The sequence below is a fragment of the Geotrypetes seraphini genome, chromosome 1 (assembly GCF_902459505.1).
Source record: "Geotrypetes seraphini chromosome 1, aGeoSer1.1, whole genome shotgun sequence".
Lineage (NCBI taxonomy): Eukaryota > Metazoa > Chordata > Amphibia > Gymnophiona > Dermophiidae > Geotrypetes > Geotrypetes seraphini.
Window position 1 is genome coordinate 104682344 of NC_047084.1, and position 22463 is coordinate 104704806.

The window sequence follows — 22463 nt, forward strand, 5'->3', positions numbered from 1 at the left end:
TTGGTACAGTGTAAGATAAGCTGTTAGGCACCCCTAACATGCAGGCACAATCAACATTCCTGCACAAGGGATTATTTTCATTGATTGGATAAACTGATGCACAGATTCATTGCTGGTAAAAAGTACAACGTGCCAATGGTTTCCATAAAATATTACTCTTCCAGAAGGTAGACTTGCTATTGTCTCTGGATTCTGTCAAAAAACCATTTCTGGATTTAACTGGGTAGTAGTGTGGTGTACAGGGCTACTATATTCACAATGGCAAGATCTAATAGTCCTGTTGAGGCCTGGGGAAATTTTGACCCTGAAAGCATTTTCTTTGCCGTAAGAAGCTTCTTCCTGGAGTCCTGACTTCACTATCTCCTGAAAAAGGAGGATGCTTTGGAGAAGGTAGTTTCCTTAACTTTATTACTGAAAACATTCTTTTCAAACATAGTACACCTGTGAGCCTTTCCTTAATGTCCTCAAGGACAAATGATTGCAATTATGAAAGGCTGAACTTTATCATAAGCCAAGCAGATTAAATGTTTTTCACATTTCTAGCCTTCATCTATAGTAAACTGAATTAATTTTGATTCTTTTGAAACAGATGGTAAGTGAATTTCTGTAATATAGAGATACTAGACAACTGCCCAACATATCTTCTTTCAGCTGCTCCCACCAAATCAATTCCTGGATCACTAACCTTCTAAATAGCTCCCTGAACCAGGGTCACCTACCCAAAGAAATGGGAAAAATAGCTCTAACCCCTATACCGAAAACATAAACGGTATGGAGAACTTGGAATAAAAGGAACAACTTAAGAGACTGGGATTGTTCTCCCTTGAGAAAAGGAGACTGCAAGGGGATATAATCGAGACTTTCAAAATACTAAAAGGAATCGACAAAATAGAGCAGGAAAAAAATTTATTTACAATGTTCAATGTGACACGGACAAGAAGACATGGACTGAAGCTAAGGGGGGACAAGTTCAGGACAAATATCAGGAAGTTCTGCTTCACGCAACGAGCGGTGGACACCTGGAATGCTCTCCCAGAGAAGGTTATTGCGCAATCCACCGTTCTAGGATTTAAAAGCAAACTAGATGCACATCTCCTTACGAGAGGCATAGAGGGATATGGGTGACTAAAATTACGCCAGGTGTACACCTGGCTGGGCCTCTGCGTGTGCGGACCACCGGACTTGATGGACCGAAGGTCTGGTCTGGAGATGGTAGTTCTTATGTTCTTAACATCTCAAGTAGACCTGTCCACAGCCTCAAACTACAGATCAATTGCTATTATTCCTGTACTTACCAAAATCCTTGAGACCCATGTAAGAAAACAATTAGCCTCATACATTGAGCAACACTCCTGCCTTCACCCATCTCAGTATGGATTCAGAAAACAACACAGCACCGAGCTCCTCATCATCACCATAATCACTAAAATCAAACAACTGCTGAGCTCGGGTTGACAAGTTTGATATCTACACGGCCTTCGACTCTGTCAACCACCAATTGCTCCTAACCAAATTATCAGAAATCAGAATAACAGGGACAGTACTGAAATGGTTCATCGACTTCCTACAAAACCGCAAATACATAGTCAAAAAGGACGGAGAATACTCCAACCCCTGGAAGGCATTCTGTGGCGTCCCACAAGGCTCCCCCCGCTATCCCCCATCCTATTTAATTTATTCATGAGCTCACTCGGATACATCAAGCTGGAAGATTAAACCATATTGTCCTATGCTGATGTCATTCTCCTCATTTCCATAACCTATAACCAGCCAAACACCTTCGAAAAAACTCAAACAGCAAAAATTCAAACCTGGACAACTATCAACAAACTAAAACTTAACGCCACCAAAACCAAAGCTATCTGCTTCCACACCGCACAACAGAACGCTGTGACAAACATCATCCTTCAATCTGGCATCATCCTCACAATGGAGAAATCCACTAAAGTGCTCGGCTGCATCATAGATGACACTCTTACAATGGAACCACAAATCTCCAATCTTCGGAAAAAGACCATCTACGCCATATGACAACTGCGACTCACTAAGCCATACTTTCACCCACACCATTTTGCTCTGATCGTCCAGATGATGGTTTTGCGTCAACTAGATTATTGTAACTCTGCTTACACAGGCATCAATACCACTCTAATCCACAAACTGCAGCTCATCCAGAACACAGTCATAAGACTGATTTTCAACCTAAAGAAATATGAGTCGATCTCATCCTTCATCAAACAATCACACTGGCTTCCAATATCATCGCAAATAAACTTTAAAATTTCATGCATCCTACACCACATACTTCATGGAAACTCAGCTGCTCCCCTTATCCAACTATTCTCAATGGCCTGGTCCACCTCCAGAAGAATCCTTAACAGAACTCAACTAAACATGCCATCCACAAAAAACACTCCACTACAGGCAAATCTTCCACTCCATGCTAACCTATCTGAGAGTAAAAACTTGGAATGACCTCCCAGAAGCAATCAGGAAGGAAGCCAACTACACCCTATTCCGGAAAAAGCTGAAAACTCATTTCTTCGACACTGATGCTATATGCTTCTTTTTATCTCTAATCCCACTATTTAGGCCCCTCCTTCAAATCCTTCCCTTGTCCCTTCACTGTCCCCTCCTTCCCCTCTCCCTCCTGCTTATTGTAAGTCGCCTAGAGCCTGCACAGGTTTGCGTGACACACAAATGTAAGATTAGATTAGATACTAGACAATTCTGTAGCATAACATTCTAATAATACTCCCAAAAAAGGACCCAAGTTCTCATACTGACACCCAGAGGTATGTATGTATATTTGACTCTGTGACCCATTTCAGAGTAGATTCAACTATCATAGGGTGGTAGGCAATTTGGACCAGTAAATCTCTCAACTGTGAAAAGAGGGAATTTGGTATCTATTTTCTTATCAACCAGAAATATTGAATGTGGGATTTTTCGTTTTCTCCTAAGCTGTCACTAACTCCTTTGGAGCATCCAGGTACTTCAAAACACTTAAAAGGAGAGTTCTGAATTCTCTGACATTTAATGCAATTGCTATTAACTTGGCCATCTGAAAATACACGCTTCTCAAGGGACCTATTCCTTGCCTGTGGAGGAAAGAGTAGGTCAAATGAGTATTCCTTTTCAGAGTCAAGCTTCTCCGAGTTAAATAGACATCCACAAAATTGCTCAGACCTGCTCCTAGTTTCTTGGTACTGAATAAAAAGAAAAGTATCGTTTAAGAACCAATGTTAAAAAAAAAGGTGTGCTGCAGAATGCCTAGAAAAGCTTTGGGAACATAGGACCAGTGCCAAACGGCAAAGACATCAGGGACACGTTTGACGGATGATCTTTCTTTAGAGAATCTGAAAGTTCAGATAAAATACTGCAAAACATTTAAAACTATCAAAAATATTTATCTCTTTCCCCACACTGAATCCTATGAGTTAAGCCAAGTAAGTGTTTTTGAGTATACAGACAGTGTGGTGAGCTAAGTGTAGACAAAACCTGTTTCTGTGTTTTACTTTGTGATGTGGTGTCATTGTAACAGCATGCTCAGATTATTTCCCTTACCCAATTCCAAATGTTTAATAGCAGGGAAAATGGCACTATACATCCAGAAAGTTATAATGCACTCCACATATACTGTACTGTAATGTGGCTAATAAAGTAGTATGCAATTCAGAACACAGAAAAAACTAAAAAAAAAAAAAAAAAAAGATTTATTCAATTTTCTCAAGAAATAAAGAGATTGCAGTGGAATTTTGGTTGTATTTCTTTCTTTAACCTAAAATGCACTGATATTTTTTCTGCTGGAAATATGTCTAAATTCTGCATTCGAATGAGCAGACATCCCATTAATCATTTCTTTAAAATGGAATTCTTTACTTAAGAAAGTCCATGAAAGCACAGCATCCACTTTCCGACAAGTACCAGGCAATGTCCCAAAGAATAGATCCAATTCTTGCTCATACTCAAGAATATGCAGTAGCTTTCCCAAATTTACCTTTCTAAAAATAATTTACAGACTTTTCTTCCAGGTAATGTCTAAACCCTTATTAAATCCAGCTATGCTAAAAGAGTAAATATCAGCTTGTAATATACTTACTCCACCCTACTCATGGTTTTATAGATCTGTATCATTCTTCTTCTCAACCATCACTTTTTCAGGCTGAGCCTCCCTGACCAATTTAGTCTTTCCCCATAATGGAGTCATTTAGTTCCCTTTATCACTTCTCGTTGCCCTTCTGTCCACTCTTTCTAGTTTTCTAGTTTTAAAGACAAGGTAACCAGAATTGCACACAATATTCGAAAGATGACATTATACTATGGATCTCTATAAAGGCATTATAATGTGCTCTATTTTCCATTCCTTTCCTAATAATTTCAAACATTTTATTTACTTTTTTGATTACCGCCACAAAGTGAGTCAAGAATTTCAATGGTATTGGTTCTAAGATCCTGGTAGTGATCCTTAATACCAAATCCAGCATTATGTATCTATTACAGTTTAGATTGTTTTTCTTTATATGCCTTAGCTTGCACTTTGCTCCCTCTCTGGCCCTTCTTGAATAAGCTTTATCTAGTAGGGACTCTCTTGCATGTCTGTGTTTAATGCTGTGTATGTCTAGTACGCTATAGAAATGAAAAGTAGCCGTGGTAATAGTAAAAAAAGATGCCTATTTTCCCCAATGTCACAGTAATCTTGCAATTCCTTACAATTGGCTCATGATTTTAACTACATCATATACTGTAATTTTGTGTCATTGGCAAATCTGATTACTTCATATGTTGCGGGGAGGAAGACTCAGAAGCAATGTTAGGAAATTCTTTTTCATGGAGAGGGTGGTACATGCCTGCAATGGAATTCCAAAAAGCGTGGGATAAAAATAGAGGATCTCTAATTAGAAAACGAAGAATGTAAATTAAAAGAGCTAAGGCCGGTACTGGACAGACTTGCACGGTCTGTGTCCCATATGTGATGATTTGGTGTAGGATTGGGATGGGGAGGGCATCAATGGGAACTCCACTAACTTGGAATACGAGGATGTTACTGGACAGACTTTATGGTAGATATCCTGCAAACAGGATGGTTGGATAGGCTGGAGTGAGTTTGGACGGCAACTTCAGCATTTGGAACCTAGGACAATACCAGGTTGGCTTTACAGACTATGACCCAGAAACAGCAAAGAAGAGACAAGTTAATCTAATCATGTATTTTTAATGGGTATAACTAATGGGCAAACTGGATGGACCATACAGGTCTTTATCTGCTGTCATTTACTATGTTACCTTTTTCCAATAATTTATAAATATATTCCAAAGTACAGTGGAACCTTGGTTTACGAGCATAATTCGTTCCAGAAGCATGCTCGTAAACCAAAGTGCTCGTATATCAAAGCAAGTTTCCCCACAGGAAGGGAAACTTGCTTGATTGCTTCCCCCCACCCCCCACAAGGCCACCGGCGCTGCTTGCTTCCACCCCATCCCCACAAGACCCTCCCAGCCCCGAGGCCACTGGCGCGCTTCCACCCCACCTCTGAGAACTGGCATTGCCCCCCCCCCACCGAGAACCAGAATCGCCCCACCCGGCTGTGAGCCCCCCCCCCCGAGAAACAGCATCGCCCCCTGGCCGCGAGCCCCCCCCCCCCTGAGAAACAGCATCGCCTGCCCACGCAAACCCTTACCACGATCTGGCACCAGCACGCAGCACCAACCTGCAGGACATGCCGGTGCCCGAAGATCCTGCCTCTGCCACTGGGTAGGACTTGAGCATCTGCAAATGCTCAAGGCCTCCTGGTTCCTGCTCTTGAAGGGGGGGGGCTTGCAAATTGAGTCAATACTCGGTTTGCAAGGCACGATTTGCTCAAGTATTTTGCTCGTCTTGTAAAACACTCGCAAACCGTGTTACTCGCAAACCAAGGTTTGACTGTATTCAAAATCTTACAGGGCAGATTAGGACACAGATAAACCATGCACAAACCTAGAATGAATGTTTACAAAGTAGAGTCCTCTTAGATGTTCTAATTCAATAGTTCCAAAGACAAACTGCCCTAAGAGGTGATAAGGATCGCATCTTACCTGTTAATTTCTCCTCTGTCATTTTTCTTTGCAGACAGAAATTTGTGGAGACTTATATTTATTTTATAATGTGGCACTCAACCTGCTTATTTGCCTAAGACCAATGGCCTAATCCTACGCTGGACACCTGTATGTGCCACTATTTATTCTTCTCCATCAAGAAAAAAAATTGTCATTTAATCCTATTTTAGGACTTTGTCACCTACCCCCTGGAAACTTTAAAAACTGGTGTTACATTGGCCACCCTCCAATTCTCAAGTACCATAGTCAATTTAAATAAGATACAGACTAGCAGTTTTCCAAAATTCACTCAGTCCATTTTTTTGTGTCAGTTTTGAGCTATGCAATTAATTTTGTTCATCAAGGCAAGATTCATTTACTGTAGCTTATTTCTGTGCCAGAACTCACCAAGTCCAAGAGTTTTGGCACAGGAACAAGCTACAGTAAATTAATCTTGCCTTGAAGAACAAAATTAATCGTACAGCTCAAAACTGACAAAAATGGACTGAGTTTTGGAAAAGCGTTCTTCAATTTCATTTTAAAATTCATTTAGAACTCTAAATGCACAGATCCAGTTCTGGTGATCTGTCATTCTTTAACTTATCAGTTTGTTTTATTACATCTTCTTTGTTCTTCAAAATGCATTTCAAGGAAAACATTCTAAAGCAATGCCACAATTAGTAATTCAACAGCAGTTTAAAGTATACAAGAAAAGTGTTATTTTAAAAATTCACATTTTAATCTGAAATATTTATAAATGTAGACACCATAGATGATTACTTTACAGAGCAGCTGGTCTAGGAACCAGCAAGGAGGAGGGAATGTACTTTTGAGTTGGTCCTTACTGCTGCACAGGACCTGGTACAAAGGTAAAGATTGTAATGCACTAAGCAATAATGATCCAATATGATCAAATTAGTCATCAATGGGAGGAAAACAAAACAAAAACCACTGCTTTGTCATGTACTTATGACCTGGATTGGCCACTGTGGAAACAAGAGACTGAGAAGATGGACTATTGGTCTGACCCAGTATGACTATTCTTATGTTAAAAAAGGAGATTATAATAAAATGAGGATATTAGTTAGAAAAACAAGTTTAAAAAGTTATTAGTAAAAAAAAAAAGTAAAAGAAGTTGCAAGAGTCAAATGTGTGCATATGGTATGGACATTATATAAAAATAACAAAAAAAAAAACCCTCTAGTCCTTAATATTGTTTGACATTAGACTAGTCCTCATTGTCTTTTAACATTATTTAAAAATATCATTCTGGAAGCCCAGATAAAATATATTCCCATACCTTAAAAAAAAATACATAAAACAAAACAGCCAGTGTAATTCAACAGTGAGGTGAAAGAGGCGGTGAAAGCCAAAAGGGCATCTTTCAGAAAATGGAAAGCAGAGCCTATTGAAAAATACTTGGATGAGTACAGGCACTGGCAAGTTGGCTATAAAAAAACAACAACAAAAAAAAACTTCTTATAGTCAAGAATACTACAAACTTTTTAAAGTACATCTGAAGTAAAATGCCTGTGAATCATATGGACCACTAGATGATACAAGGTAAAAAGAATACTCATGGAAAATAAAGTATGAGTAATAGGAGAAAAACGAAACAATTTCTTTCTCTTGCTCAAGAGGAAATTGAGGTCTTATCCATACCAGAAACCTTCTTTGATGGTAACAATTCAGTGCAACCAAAGCACATCATTGTAAATGTAGATGTAGCATGTTAAATCAACAAATCACCAAGACTGGATGGTATTCATGCTGAGTCTCTAGCAACGTGTAACCTATCACTCAATATGGCTATGATACCTAAGGACTGGAGATGGCTCACAAGTATGTAGTGTTAATTTTTTAAAAAGAACTCCTTATAGACAGATAAAGCTTACTGAAAATAGGTCAGCATGGGTTCAGCAAAGTCAGTCCTTACCCATTTATTAGATTTTTTTGAAGATGAAAAAACATGGATAATTATGAGCAGCTTGATATAGTACATTTGGATTTTCAGAAGGCATTTGATAAAATACCTCACGAGTGACTCCATTGGAAATTAAAAAGTAATGAGATAGGAAGCCCTGCATTTTAGGAATTGCAAACTGATTAAAAAGACAGAAAAAAAGGAGGAGGACTAAATGGTCAATTATCCCCAAGGAAAAATGTCAAATATCTGTAATGTGATTTGTGCGATTTAACATACTCATAGGGCTCCTTTTATCAAGCTGCGGTAGGCGGTTAACGTGCGGAATACCGCACGTTCAACTGCCTGCCGCGCTAGTCGCTAATGCCTCCATTGACGAGGTGTTAGTTTTTTGGTGTGCCGCGAGGGTTAGCGCGTGATGAAATGTCTGACGCGCTAACCCCCATAGCACACCTTGATAAAAGGAGCCCATAGTCTGGAAATAGGAGTGATGATGAGGTAATCAAATTAATAAATGACACAAGATTCTTCAAAGGTACAGTCACACCAAGGAGCTGCTATTCTCCATTTCCTTTTAATTAATCCTTATTAATTTGATTTGCTTTTTAGCAGCCATAGCATGCCAGACTGAAAATTTCAACATACTGTCCACAATTTCAAGATATTATCCACAATTGTCCCAAACTGACTTTGTTGTACGAGTCCATGTCTCTCATTCAAAAACCTTCAATGATGGTAGTAGCCTTCACTGTGTAATCACTGTAAGTTTTGTGCATTTACACTTCTCCCTCCGAATCCGCAGTTTCAGCATCCGTGGATTCGGTTATTCGTGATTTTTTTATTTTTAATTTAAAGCAGTATTTCAGACCTTCCCCGCTTTCCTCCCGCTTTACACCGGAATCCCTTAAGCATTACCTGGTGGTCTAGCGTGTTTTGGGGGCAGGAGTGATCTTCCTACGATCCTGCCCCGTGCAGATCACTCATGGAAATGGCTGCCGTAAGCTCCTGTCGTAGTCTCGACCACCAGGTAAGGCTTAAGGGAATCTCGGGTAAGCGGGAGGGAGGCGGGGAAGGTCCGGATTACAGCTTTAATTCCGGGGGAAAGCGGGGGGTGGGTCAGAACCGGCCCGAATATTATTCACGTTTTTTTAATATTCGCAGGCCGGCTCTGCCCCTAACCCCCGCGAATATTGAGGGAGAAGTGTACAGCAATGCTTTGCTTTGGCTGATATATATGAGCTTTCTCTCTTTAATGTATTGACCATTGAACTCTAGTCTTCACACTGCACAGCATCAGAAAATAGATGGGCTACTTTTTCATAACATAAGCAATGCCTTTCTGGGTCAGGCCTGAGGTCCATCGTGCCCAGCAGTCCGCTCACGCGGCAGCCCAACAGGTCCAGGACCTGTGCAGTAATCCTCTATCTATACCCCTCTATCCCCTTTTCCAGCAGGAAATTGTCCAATCCTTTCTTGAACCCCAGTACCGTACTCTGCCCTATTACGCTCTCTGGAAGCGCATTCCAGGTGTCCACCACACGTTGGGTAAAGAAGAACTTCCTAGCATTCGTTTTGAATCTGTCCCCTTTTGGCAACATTCTAGAGCTCAGACTGTGATGTCATAATGCCTCATTCCACCAATGCCTAAGCTCCGTCCTCATCTGCACAAGCCTCAAACACTTTAAAACGATAACATAAGAACATACGAACATAAGCAATGCCTCCGCTGGGTCATACCTGAGGTCCTTCGTGCCCAGCAGCCCGCTCACGCGGTGGCCCAACAGGTCCAGGACCTGTGCAGTAATCCTCTATCTGTACCCCTCTATCCCCTTTTCCAGCAGGAACTTGTCCAATCCTTTCTTAAACCCCAGTACCGTACTCTGCCCTATTACATTCCAGGTGTCCACCACACGTTGGGTAAAGAAGAACTTCCTAGCATTCGTTTTGAATCTGTCTCCTTTCAATTTTTCCGAATGCCCTCTTGTTCTTTTATTATTCGAAAGTTTGAAGAATCTGTCATTCTCTACTCTCTCTATGTCCTTCATTGGACCATAAAGAAACTTCCCAAGCTGCACTAAAACCATGGAACTTGAACTCAAGTTCCTTTAAAGAACAGTTGCTTCAGCTTTCCCAAACACACAAGAGATATGAGAAAGTTAAGTCTAGCAGGAAATTTGTGTAAATTGCAAGAATATTATGATGTAACAGGTAAAAATACTGCTTCAAAGGGTCATATTAAGGGTGAGTAAGAGGAAAACAAGCTCACCTGCTGCTTGGAACTAAGTATGTTAACTGCAGGTTCAGACGGCTTCAGTTCCTCCTGTTGCTCAGACAAGTACCTTTGATACAGGCTCAGCAGTTCCTGGCACTCTCTATATTGTTGCTGCAGAGGTGCAAATATTAAGTTAAGGAAAACAAGAGCGCCTTAGAATCAAATAGCAGCTTCTCATTTCTTTATGCAGGTCAGGTATCATATTACTAATCAAGAAAACTGAATTCAGATTTGGAAAGGCATGTAATTAAATCTTAAATCCAAAAGACACTAGATCAGATTTGCAATGCAGTACAAGTGCAAAATCTTTTAGCTGAAATTCTGAACACCAAAATTTGATGTGAACTGGAAGAAGTTAATTTCCCCAATGTGACCTATGCTGAAACCAATGGAGGTGCACGCATTTCTCTTGATTTCTACGCAACTCAGATCAGAGGTCTGGAAAGCGTCTGGAAAAAGAGGAGAGTTGTAGATCCCAGGGTGGCAGTGAGAAGCAGAAAAGGTTGAAGGTCTGGAAAATAACAGAGAGGACTTTTTCTTTTTTTTTCATTTCTTTATTCATTTTTTCATATTACAACAAGTGTATCAGAAAAATACATATAATCTTATAAACACACACTTGATTTTCCTTCATGAATACTTTAAGTACAATATATCATATTTATATTCATATTTTTATGTTTTAGATAATATGTAAATCATTTAATATGTATGACAAATATAAATAAAATAAAAAAGCCCCCCCAAGCCCTCCCTTCCTATTTCAGAAACTCTAACCTAATACTTCAAAATGCATTAATTAATTCATATATATTGTGAGGTAAATAAAATAATACCCACCCACATCCCCACTTAACAAATCTCTTATTATGGGAAAATGTTATTAATCATTACAAAAATCTGCTAAGGGTCTCCAAATCTTCAGAAATTTACCAAAATAACCTTTCTGTGTTGCTACTGTGCGCTCCATTTTATATATATATATGGCATACCGAATTCCACCAAAAGTTATAACTTAATCTGTCATAATTTTTCCAGTTACATGTTATTTCTTGAATTGCTACTCCAGTTAATATGAATAAAAGTTTATTATTATGTGACGAAATTTGACTCTTTGCTCTCATTGTTGTACCAAATAAAATAGTATCATAAGTCAAGGCTACTGGATTGTCCATCATCCTATTTATTTGAGGCCAAATTGATTTCCAAAATAATAATATATATGGACAATAGAATAAAAGATGATCTAATGTCCCAGCCTCAAGATGACAGTGCCAACATTTATTCCAAATACTGAAAAATTCCAAAAACTGAAATATGTCTAGTCCCAAGGATTTTGGATAAAGGATCGTGCACCTGTACCAAGAAAGATGGACATGCAGTGACTTTTTTTCTTTACTTAACTTCTTTGCTCACATATATGCAACCACATTTTTTCTTCAACTCTAATACTGTATAAGGATACACATTAGCATACGGGTCCTTTGGTTTGTAATAAGGTGATATCAGTAACTGCATTAATATTTGGTACAATAAATATAGCTTGCATCTTGTACATATTAGTCTGCAGTATTTCTTTTGTTTTTTGTTCTTTGCTTACACATTAGCATACCCCTGGTGAGGTTGATCAATTGTGCAAAGTAGTGATTAGTGAATAGCAGTGTGAAGAGTGTAGGCAAAGCATGTCAAACTCGTGGCCCACAATAAACATCTTTTTGGCCCAGCCAATGCAATCCAAGAAGTCATAACTAGAGTTGCAAAATTTCTCCCACAATCCATCAGCGCCGAACAGTCTATCTCAGCCAGTCGAAAACAACGATACAACATACGAGGATAACCAGTTGTTTATTCTTAAGTACTACGATGCAGATGCCTCTAGTCATAATGCACCATTTCCTCTCTCTAATACTAGCAGTGAATCAGACGATAATAATGCCTACCACGCCATTAGTCTTGTATTGACTTGCTTGGTGCGCCTAACAGGAAATATTTCACCTTTGGATTACAATAAAAATGTAGGTTTATTTACGTTACACTTAGAAGGGCATAATAAAAAAAAATATCTAAGTCACCTTTTGGCCTAAGGCCTTAAACGTTGAAAGTACAAGCAGGGAAAATATTCATTATCAAAAAAAACGTCCAAAAGGAGGTTTTTTTTTTATAATGGCCTGCCTCTACGTTCAGCTGTTTAAACGCCCAGACCACCACTACGTCTACATTAACACCATATAATCAACCTAAAAAAAGCATAACTCCTACACGCCCAAAACAAGAGCTTTTAGGCGAAGGAGCCAGTCCTTCGCCTAAAAGCTGGATTCTGTAACCGGTGTTTGTCAAAAACAACACCAGTTACAGAATCCCCCCTACAATGATCCGGGCAGGAGGGAGCCCAAGCCCTCATGCCCGGCGGCACCCTCATCCCCCACCGGCCGATTCCAATGGGGCCAGAAGGGAGCCCAAGCCCTCCTGGCCCAGCAGCACCGCAACCCCCCACCCACCCGACACAATCGGGGCCAGGAGGGAGCCCAAACCCTCCTGGCCCGGCGATCCCCAACCTCCTCCCCCCCCCGTCAATTCCGATGGGGCCAAGAGGGAGCCCAAACCCTCCTGGCCCGGTGACACCCCCTACCCCCACTAAAATACGAACCCCCAACCCCACGACCCCCCCAACCTTTAAATCGTTGGTCGGACGGATGGTTGCCAAGCCCGTCCATCCGACAGGCCAGCCATCCGTTCAACGGCTGGCCTTAGGGCCTGATTGGCCCAGGCGACTTAATCCCGCCCACAGGCGGGGCCTGAGACACCTGGGCCAACCGGAATAGGCCCAGTAGGCTTAGGCACTGCCCTGATGCTCACCCCAAAGTGCCGCGATTCGGAGGGGGGTGGGTGATCATCATCGCGGCAGGAGAGATGAGCCATCTCTCCTGCAGCGATAGGCAGGTTGCTGGGGCCGCTGAGCTGCAGCGATCAGCTCAGCAGACCCTTTTTTGGCACTTATACCCGTTTTGACTTGGTCTAAGTCAAAACGTATAAGTGCACTCTAGGCAACCTGTCAAAATCTTTGGTTATACCTGTTGTACGCCTAGGTCTAGGTCGGCCCGCCTCCCGCCCACCCCCCGCCCTTTCCCCGCCTCTAAAAACGCCTCTTTTCTCTCTGTGCGTTTAGAGGCAGGGGAAAGGCCTAAGCTGGTTTTAGATACGTCTAAAACCAGCTTTGATTATGGGTACTTGGACGATCAGGCTTTTTGATCGTCCAAGTACCCATTTAGGCCACTTTTTAGACTTTTTTTTTTTATTATGAGCCCCTTATTAATTTGTACAATTATTCTGTGTCTGGTAAGTTAATATTTAAGAAAAGATACTGATTTTTATTTAAATGTTTGGTTTTTTTTGTTAACGATTACTCATTTCAGCTCTTTGTATTCAGTATGTCTTTATCAAAACCAAGTGGTGTTAAAACTAAATGAAAAATTGCTGATGAACATCAAAATTTCCAAGAAAAGTGGGAATTGGAGTATTTTTGCTGTGAAGTAAAGATAAAATAATTTGCTTGATATGCAATAATGCTATTAGTTATGTAACATTAAACGGCACTATGAACAGCATAAATCAAAATATGACAATTACAAAGGATTAATGAGACAAGAAAAGTTGAAAAAGCTCAAGTTGGGATTGAAAAAACAACAGTTCATGTTTACTAAAGTATCACAAGAAGTGAAGCAGTGGTGCATGCAAGACACGCCTTGTCGGAGTTCATAGCTAAACACTCGAAACCTTTTACTAAAGGTGATTTGATCAAGGAATGTTTAATTAAAGCTGCACAAATTGTTTGTCCTAGAAGTGTGAAGGTTTTTCAAACAATCTCTGTCTCAAAATACAGTTGCAGAAAGAATTACTGATTTGGCTGGCAATTTAAGTGATCAGATCAAAGCAAAATCATCTATTTTTGAAGCTCTTTCCATTGCCTGGACGAGAGTATGGACATTGGGGCGTAGCTCAATTAGCTGTATTTCTTTGTGTTCGCGACACGAATTTCAACATTTTTTGAGGAATTATTGGAACTAGTACCGATGCATGGCACTACAATGGGATGAGATATATTTAATTCTGTTTATGAACTTCTGCAAAAATACCATTTACCTCTGTCAAAACTAACTTCTGAAGCTACAGATAGAGCTCCTTCAATGGCTGTTAAAAGCAATGGTTTTGTGGCATTACTGCAAAAAAAAAAAAAACCAAAGTGAAACTTGTGACGGATCCAAGATTCATCATACACATTGCATTATACATCAAGAAGTATTATGCACAAAGGTAATAAACATGGAAAATGTGTTGGCATTTGTCCAAAAAATTATCGATTTCATAAGATCTCAAGGCTTAAATCAGCGACAATTCTCTGCTTTCTTAAGTGAATTAGAAAGCAAATATTCTGGTTTGTCATACTTTATCAAGGTACGTTGGCTATCCTGCTCTAAGATCCTTAAACAATTCTGGGACTTGAAAGAAGAAATATGTCAGTTTTTAATAACTAAAAATCAAGACACAAGGTTGTTTTCTGATCCAGTATGGTTACAAGACTTATCCTTCATGGTTGATATAACAAAACATTTAAACGATTTAAATTTAAAACTGCAAGGAAAAGATCAGATCATTATGAACATATGTGATCAAGTTAAAGCATTCCAATATAAGCTAGTTTTTTGGGAAAAGCAGTTGAAAAATGAAGATTTAATGCACTTTCCGACATGCAATATAAACAAATCAAGTTTAGATGAAATTGCATCATATCAAAAATATACAGAAACAATTTTAAGCCTTAGAACCGTGTTTGAAACAAGATTTGCAGATTTTAAATATTTGGAAGACAAGTTTTCTTTGTTTTCTTTAATTTTCTCAATAAATCAGTAACTAATCATATGCAAATGGAAGTAATTGAGATCCAGTGCGATTCAAATTTGAAGACAAAATACATTGAAATTGGCTTTCTTGAATTCTACAAATATTTGCCAGTCAGGTTTGAAATATGCATATGAAATTATTTCCATGTTTGGAAGTACTTATCGGTGTGAGCAGTTATTTACACTTATGAAAGGAAATAAGTCTCCTATCAGATCCAGAATTACCAACATTCACCTTGGGTCAGTTTTAAAAGTAATCACTGTGGACAAGATTTTCCCCGAAATAGGCAAAATAGTAACAAAGAAGAGATGCCAAGTGTCAGGAAGAAAACATTAATTTTATTGTTGCTCTTGTTCTTTTTTTTATACTGTACTTTTCTAAATAAACCTAAATTTCTATGAAAAATTATGTCTTTGTTTGCGGCCCACATACACTTAAACCTTCTTTATTTGGCCCGTGTCAGCCTTTGAGTTTGACATTCTTAGTGTAGACCCTGATTTTATTCCTCTATCTATTCACCATGATATTTTGATTTACCAACTTTCTGAGATAATAATAATAATAATTTTATTCTTATATGCCGCCAAAGCCATGGAAGTTTGAGGCGGTTTACAGCAAGAAGCGCTGGACAATCAGCAAAGAGGTTACAATCAAAGTCAACAATACAATATTACATAATGAATGAATTGGAAAGCTATATAGTTCTTAGGGTTACTGGTTGAATAAGCAGTGCAGTATAGAATCTTAGTTTACAAATCGATTGAACAAACTCGATAGGTATTGATTGTATGTTAAAATGTACAGCACTGCATACGCCTTTCAGCTCTTTAGAAATAATAAATAGTTTTCAAAATTCTTACGATCTCACTCATATATTGTTAATATGAATAGCACCATGTCATCCTCTTGGAAGCCTTTATGCGGAGTCCCGCAGGGATCACCTTTATCACCTATTTTTTTCAACATCTATATGACTACTTTAAAACTTTTCCTGCGAAACACTATTTACGTATGCAGACGACATCTCACTAACCTCATTGAGAATATAATAGAGTGTATAACGAAACTTCAGTCTTGGGCCCTTACTGTACAAATGAAACTGAACGAGTCCAAAACAAAGTTCCTTTGGCCCAAAATTAGAGCAGCTACCTTCGTCCATTCTGTTGCTTTCAGGATCCTCACTGCAGATTGAATTCTCAAGTAAAGTTCTGGGTGTCATTATAGATTCAACACTCATTCAATGACCATCTTAATTCTCTGGTAAATAAAATGTTTTTTCAGTCTCCATATGTTGACGAAAGTGAGATCCTGTTTCCATCAACAACACTTTGCTGTCCTTGTTCAATCAATCATCCTTTCGAGGCTGGATTATTGTAATTCAGTCTATTTAAGCTTGACCAAGAAAAGCTTTGCAAAAAGTAAATTTGATCACTTCTCTCCGCTCCTGCATAAACTTCATTGGCTTCCAATAATTTCCAGGATTTATTTTAAATGTGTCTGCTTAGCATTTAAGATCTTGCATGGCATTCTTCCTAATCTAATCTAATCTAAACCTTAGGTTTGTATACCGCATCATTTCTACATTCGTAAAGCTCGACACGGTTAACAAGAATTAGGGTAGAAAGGAACTCCAGTGGAGGGAAGAGGCAAAATGAAGAGAAAATTTAGAGGACTAGAATAACCAGAGAGGGAGGAGGAGTTACATTTTTGAGAATAACCAGGTTTTCAGATGTTTACGGAAGAGTTGGAGGGAGCTCAGATTCCTAAGAGGGGAGGTAAGGTTGTTCCAGAGCTGAGTGATTCTGAAAGGGAGGGAAGAACCTAGTTTTCCTATAAGTGAAACGCCTTTTAGAGAGGGAAAGGAAAGTTTCAGTTTTTTAATTCCCCTATCTTGGAATTCTGTAAGATCTGACATTACCAGATCTACTCAAAAATTTAAATTGTCCTTTCCTACATTGAAAGGCGTTACCTATCTATATTGGCAAACTAGGAAAGTCTCTACATTTCAAAATTACTGAGCTGTGGAATAATTTTCCTATTCAACTGTGCGATCTGGGCTCTTTCCAACCATTTCGAAAACATCTGAAAACTTGGCTATTTTCAAAGTTGTAAATTCTGCTCCTGTCCATACTATCTGCCTTCTGTCCCTGGATAACACCTGTTATGGTAAGTAACTGTGCTTTATTCCAGGACAAGCAGGCAGCATATTCTCACATATAGGTGACCTCCAAGCTAACCAGAATGAGATGGAGGGAGTGTTGACATTTCGGAGAATGAATTTTGTAATACTGTTTGGTCAAAATGGCCATCCCGTCTGGAAAAAGAATCCATACAGTAATGTGAAATGAATGTATGAACTGAGGACCAAGTGGCAGCTTTGCAGATTTCCTCGATAGGTATACAGATCGGGTTCAGCTACAGAGGGAGACTTCATCCAACTTTTCTCTCACAGAGTACAATTGCCCTGGGAGATCCAGAATGCTTTAGGCTTATGGCATGACTTTTGAGCATGCGGCCTTAGCGCAGAAGGGCTACTCGGAAGTAGCCATAGTTACCCCCCTAAGATCTAAGAAACCGGTGACTATCACAACCTATACTAAGGCTTGGAAAATGTTTTGGCACTGGTGTGCTAAGCAGAATGTGAAGCCTTTTAAGGTTCTGATGTCCGTAGTCCTAGCATTTCTTCAGTACAGGCTCAAGAAGGGCCTGGTGGTTGGTTCCATCAAAGTGCAGGGGTAGGCCTCTAGTGGAGAATGTTTCTTTGGCTTCCCATCCTGAGGTACCCCGACTTTTGAAGGCAATATCTGTGTCCTCCTGTGCGAAAGCAGTTCTCGACGTGGAATATTTAACATTGTTTTGCAGGCCCTCAGAAAGGCTCTGTATGAGCTCTTACAAGAGGTGTTTCTGATGGATATTACAATTAAGATGGGGGAAGGGAGGTTGGTAGCTTTTTGCTTCAGTGAGAATGGCCTCGGTATTCAAGGTTCTGTCGTGCAGAGAGCTTGTCCTCAGATTTATGGAGACTGGTTTCTCACTTTACATGGTACCTTCTTTTCTGCATGGGCAACAATTTCACCCTCCTTTTTCCGTAAGGCGAAACCCTTTGGCCATCATTGTTTTGGGGCGGAAACCATTGCCTGGACATATCTTGAGCTTGGAGCTTGAACACGCTACAAAGAAAAGATAAGCTCATTTCACACTAATTATGCTTCTGGCTGTTCATCATACACTAACAGTAGTTTTGAACTGGTTGAACACTATAAACATAGTGGTTAACAGTATATGGTTAAGATCTGTACTTTGGTGTGGAAGGAAGTTTTTATGCCGAAGACGTGATTTGCCCTCTCTAGTTAGAGAAGGGTTCATCTCTAATGGAGTTCTGAGACTTTTCCTCCTTTCCACCGTGTGCACCAACCTACTACTGCTTTTTTCACTATTTGTTTCACTGCTTAAATAGTGGGGTTCCTCAAGGGTCTTTGCTGAGACTGCTGCTTTTTAACATATTTATCACTGATCTAGAAATAGGAATAACTAGTGAGATAATTAAATTTGCTGATGACACAAAGTTGTTAAATCGTAAGAGGACCTTGTGAGACTGGAAGACCAGGCATCAAAATGGCAGATGACGTTTAATGTGAGCAAATGCAGGGTGATGCATGTGGGAAAGAGGAATCTGAACAATAGCTACATGAGGCAAGGTTTTATGTTGGGAGTCACTGCCCAAGAAAAGAATCTAGGTGTCATTGTTGAGAATACGTTGAAACTTCAGCTCAATGTGCAGTGGTGTCAGCTAAGAAAGCAAATAGAATATTAGGAATTATCAGGAAAGGAATAGAAAACAAAGATGAACATGTTATAATGCCCTTGTATCATTCTATGGTGTGGCCGCAACTTGAATACTGTGTGCAGTTCTGGTCGCTGTATCTCAAAAAAGATATTGCTGAATTAGAAAAGGTATAGAGAAGGGCAATGAAAATGATAAAAGGTTTAGGATAACTTCCCTAAGAGGAAGGGCTAGGGCTCTTCAGCTTGGAGAAGAGATGGCTCAGTGGTGATATGACAGAGGTCTATAAAATACTGAGTGGAGTGGAAAGGGTAGATGTGAAACACTTGTTCACTTTTTCCAAAATTATTAGGGCTAAATAGTAGATTTAAAACAAATTGGAAAAAATATTTCTTCACACAACATATAATTAAACTGAAATTCGCTGCTGGAGAATGTGGTGAAAACAGTTAGCTTAGCGGGGTTTTAAAAAATATTGGATAATTTTCTAAAAGAGAAGTCCATAGGCAATTATTGAGATGGCTTTGGGAAATCCACTGCTTATTCCTAGGATAAACAACATAAAATCTGTTTTACTACTTGGGATCTAGCCAGGATCTAGTTAAAATGTTTAACATTAATCTTCTTCTTTATTTTTTCACTTCTTTATCAACTTTCAGGTGCTTTAGTTAGATTGTGAGCCTTCGGGACAGTAAGGGAATTTTATTAAGCACCTTTCTTACTTCTTACTTTCAATTTAAATGTATATTTTCTTAAAACCGCTTAGAACCTAACGGATGTAGCGGTATACAAGACATAAATTACATTACATTACATTACATTAAATTAAATTACATTACATTACAGGTACTTAAAACCTGAGTTGGCCACTGTTGAAAACAGGAAACTGGGCTTGATAGACTGTCTGTCCCAGTATGGCAATTCTTATGTTGTAAAATAAGGTTCTTGATAATCTTCTTTCTAGTAGAAAAGCATACGAGTCTTGAAGGCCCGCCCTGTCAGATTTCATTTAGCTTGCTTACTGTCTTGGATATGTATGTATTACCAGATATTTGATTTTCTCCTGTCAGACAGGTCTGAAGAGTAATCACTTAATTCTCTCTTGCAAAGAAGTAAGGAAGAGCCTTTGAGAACTGCATAAGAGAACTGCATAAGTGTTAGTGCTCATTGCACTCAGATAAGAACATAACAATAGCTTTACTGGGTCAGACCAATGGTCCATCAAGACCAGTAGCCAGTTCTCATGGTGACCAATCCAGGTCACTGATACCTGACCAAAACCCAAGGAGTAGCAATATTCCATGCTACCGATTCAGGGCAAGTTGTGGCTTCCCCCATGTCTTTCTCAATAACAGACAGGTAGGTAGCTTGTTTTATTCCACCTTGTTTTAGGTTATGTGCCTATTAACATTAATTTGTCTACTTGTAATTATTGCTGAGCAGAACAGAATTGGCTTTCTCAGGGAAGTCCCTGTACACATTTTGGGTATTTTTCCTCTTACAGTGGTTGTCAACTGCTTTGGTAGAAACTAAGGAGAAAGTGCCCAGCCCAGTGATGCAGGAGGCGGAGCTGAAAAATATAGATGACGCCTTCTATACAAACTCACGAACAGAGAAGAATAACTCACTAGATCAAGACTTGTATGCCTTTCTACTAGAAAGAAGATTTCCAAGGTAAGAACCTAATCTTTCCTTAGACAAACAACCTAGCCTGAGCACCATAAAAGGGAAAAAAAGATTAAGGAGTGACTTGGACAAGTCTTTATGACTCTCCTCCACTAGTTGAATTTAATAAATAATAATAATAACTTTATTCTTGTATACTGCATTACCATGGAAGTTCTATGCGGTTAACAGATGAAGAGACTGTACGTTTACAGCGAAGTTACATTTTCAGCGATGCTACATTTACAGTGAAGTTATTTTTACAACAAAGTTACATTTGCAATGAAGTTACATTTGCTGTGAGTTACATACAGCGGTGTTACATACGGCAGTGTTACATCCCAAGACAAGCTGGCAGCATATTATCACAAATGGGTGACGTCATCCAAGGAGCCCCGATGCGGACAGCCTCACAAGCAATCTTGCTTCAAGAAGAACTTTAGAAAATTCAAGACTGCCGCACCGCACATGCGCGAGTGCCTTTCCGCCCAACGTAGGGCACGCGTCTCCTCAGCATCTCCTCAGTTCTAGTTTTTCTGTGGAGCTGAGAAGTCCCTACTTTGAAGCTCAGCTTGTTTAATTAGTGCCTTTCAGCCGCGGCTCGTCTTTTTTTTGTTAAGTGTGTGCTTCGTGTCTTTCTTTTCTATAAAACTAAAAAATATATATATATTTTCTTTGTTTTCGTTTTGACGGCGGGTCCTGCTCCGCGGCCTCAGCCTTCATGCTTCGATTTGACTGAGGCCGTTCCCCCCCACCCCATCCGATAACCGGATTCAAAAAGTGTAGCCGGTGTCAGCGTGCAATTTTGATCACAGACCCACATAACTGGTGTATACAGTGTCTGAATCCAGACCACTGTCCTGGGTCTTGTGTGTGTTGCGCCACGTTACAGAAACGATCTCTGATGAACTGTCGAGTTCAACAGGAAAAAATCTTCGGGAGCATGGTCATACTCTTGATAAACCATCGGCCTCAACTTCGATATCGATGAAGCCTGTCTCGACCAAGTCATCATCCTCGGGGAAGGCTTCAACATCGAAGGCATTAACATCGAAGACATCGTCATCACCCAATGTATCGATGTCTACATCGATGTTACCAACTCAGGGTAAGCTAGCTAAGAAGCCACCAGCTTCCCAGTTGTAGTCTCAGGCCATACAGGCATCGAGTGTAGTCGTGCCAGCCGTTCAGAGACCACTTAGGTGGCTTGCCTCTAAATCCCGAAGTACATCATCATTGAAGTCATCCTCACCGGAGCGCACCACAGCAACGGTGATACCATCTACACCGTCTGTATCGGTGCCTGATTTGAAAGATATGCTCGAGGATATCATTCGCAGGGAGTTTGGTAATATGATGGCCAAATTTAATCCTGCATCGACACCAGTCTGCATCGACCAATCTAAGCATCGCTCTGCTTCATTGGAAGATGTCAAATCCTCGAGGCAGCCTTGACATCGTTCCTCCTCCTCAAGTCATGCTTCTCAACATCGATCCAAGTCACCAAGACTTAAGCATCGATCTCCAATGCGACTTTCCTATGCGGTACATCGCTAGCACTGCCCAATTTGCCGAAGGCCTACATGTTTCCCCCTTCTCTCTAGCATCCTCCGGCTTCCTCCCTGGCCTCCCGTTCTCACCTTTAAAGCTAATTACAGCAGCCTGCAGAGGATCAGCGGTAGGTAAAATAATTTTATTTTCAATATAGTGATTGAAATGTGTCATTTTTGAGAATTTATATCTGTATAAGAACATAAGAATTGCCGCTGCTGGGTCAGACTAGTGGTCCATCGTGCCCAGCAGTCCGCTCACGCGGCGGCCCTCTGGTCAAAGACCAGCGCCCA

General features: G+C 40.0%; 1 protein-coding gene across 4 annotated transcripts in view; it reads right to left on the minus strand.

Moving 5' to 3' along the window:
* The window catches only part of KIAA1328 (KIAA1328 ortholog), a 381040-nt gene that overhangs the window by 206551 nt on the left and 152026 nt on the right, over window positions 1–22463 (minus strand). For all 4 annotated transcript variants that reach the window (XM_033935328.1, XM_033935330.1, XM_033935329.1 and 1 more), the window contains one exon: window positions 10266–10390. In XM_033935328.1, coding sequence (XP_033791219.1) covers window positions 10266–10390 — 125 coding nt within the window. The remainder of the gene's footprint in view (window positions 1–10265; window positions 10391–22463) is intronic.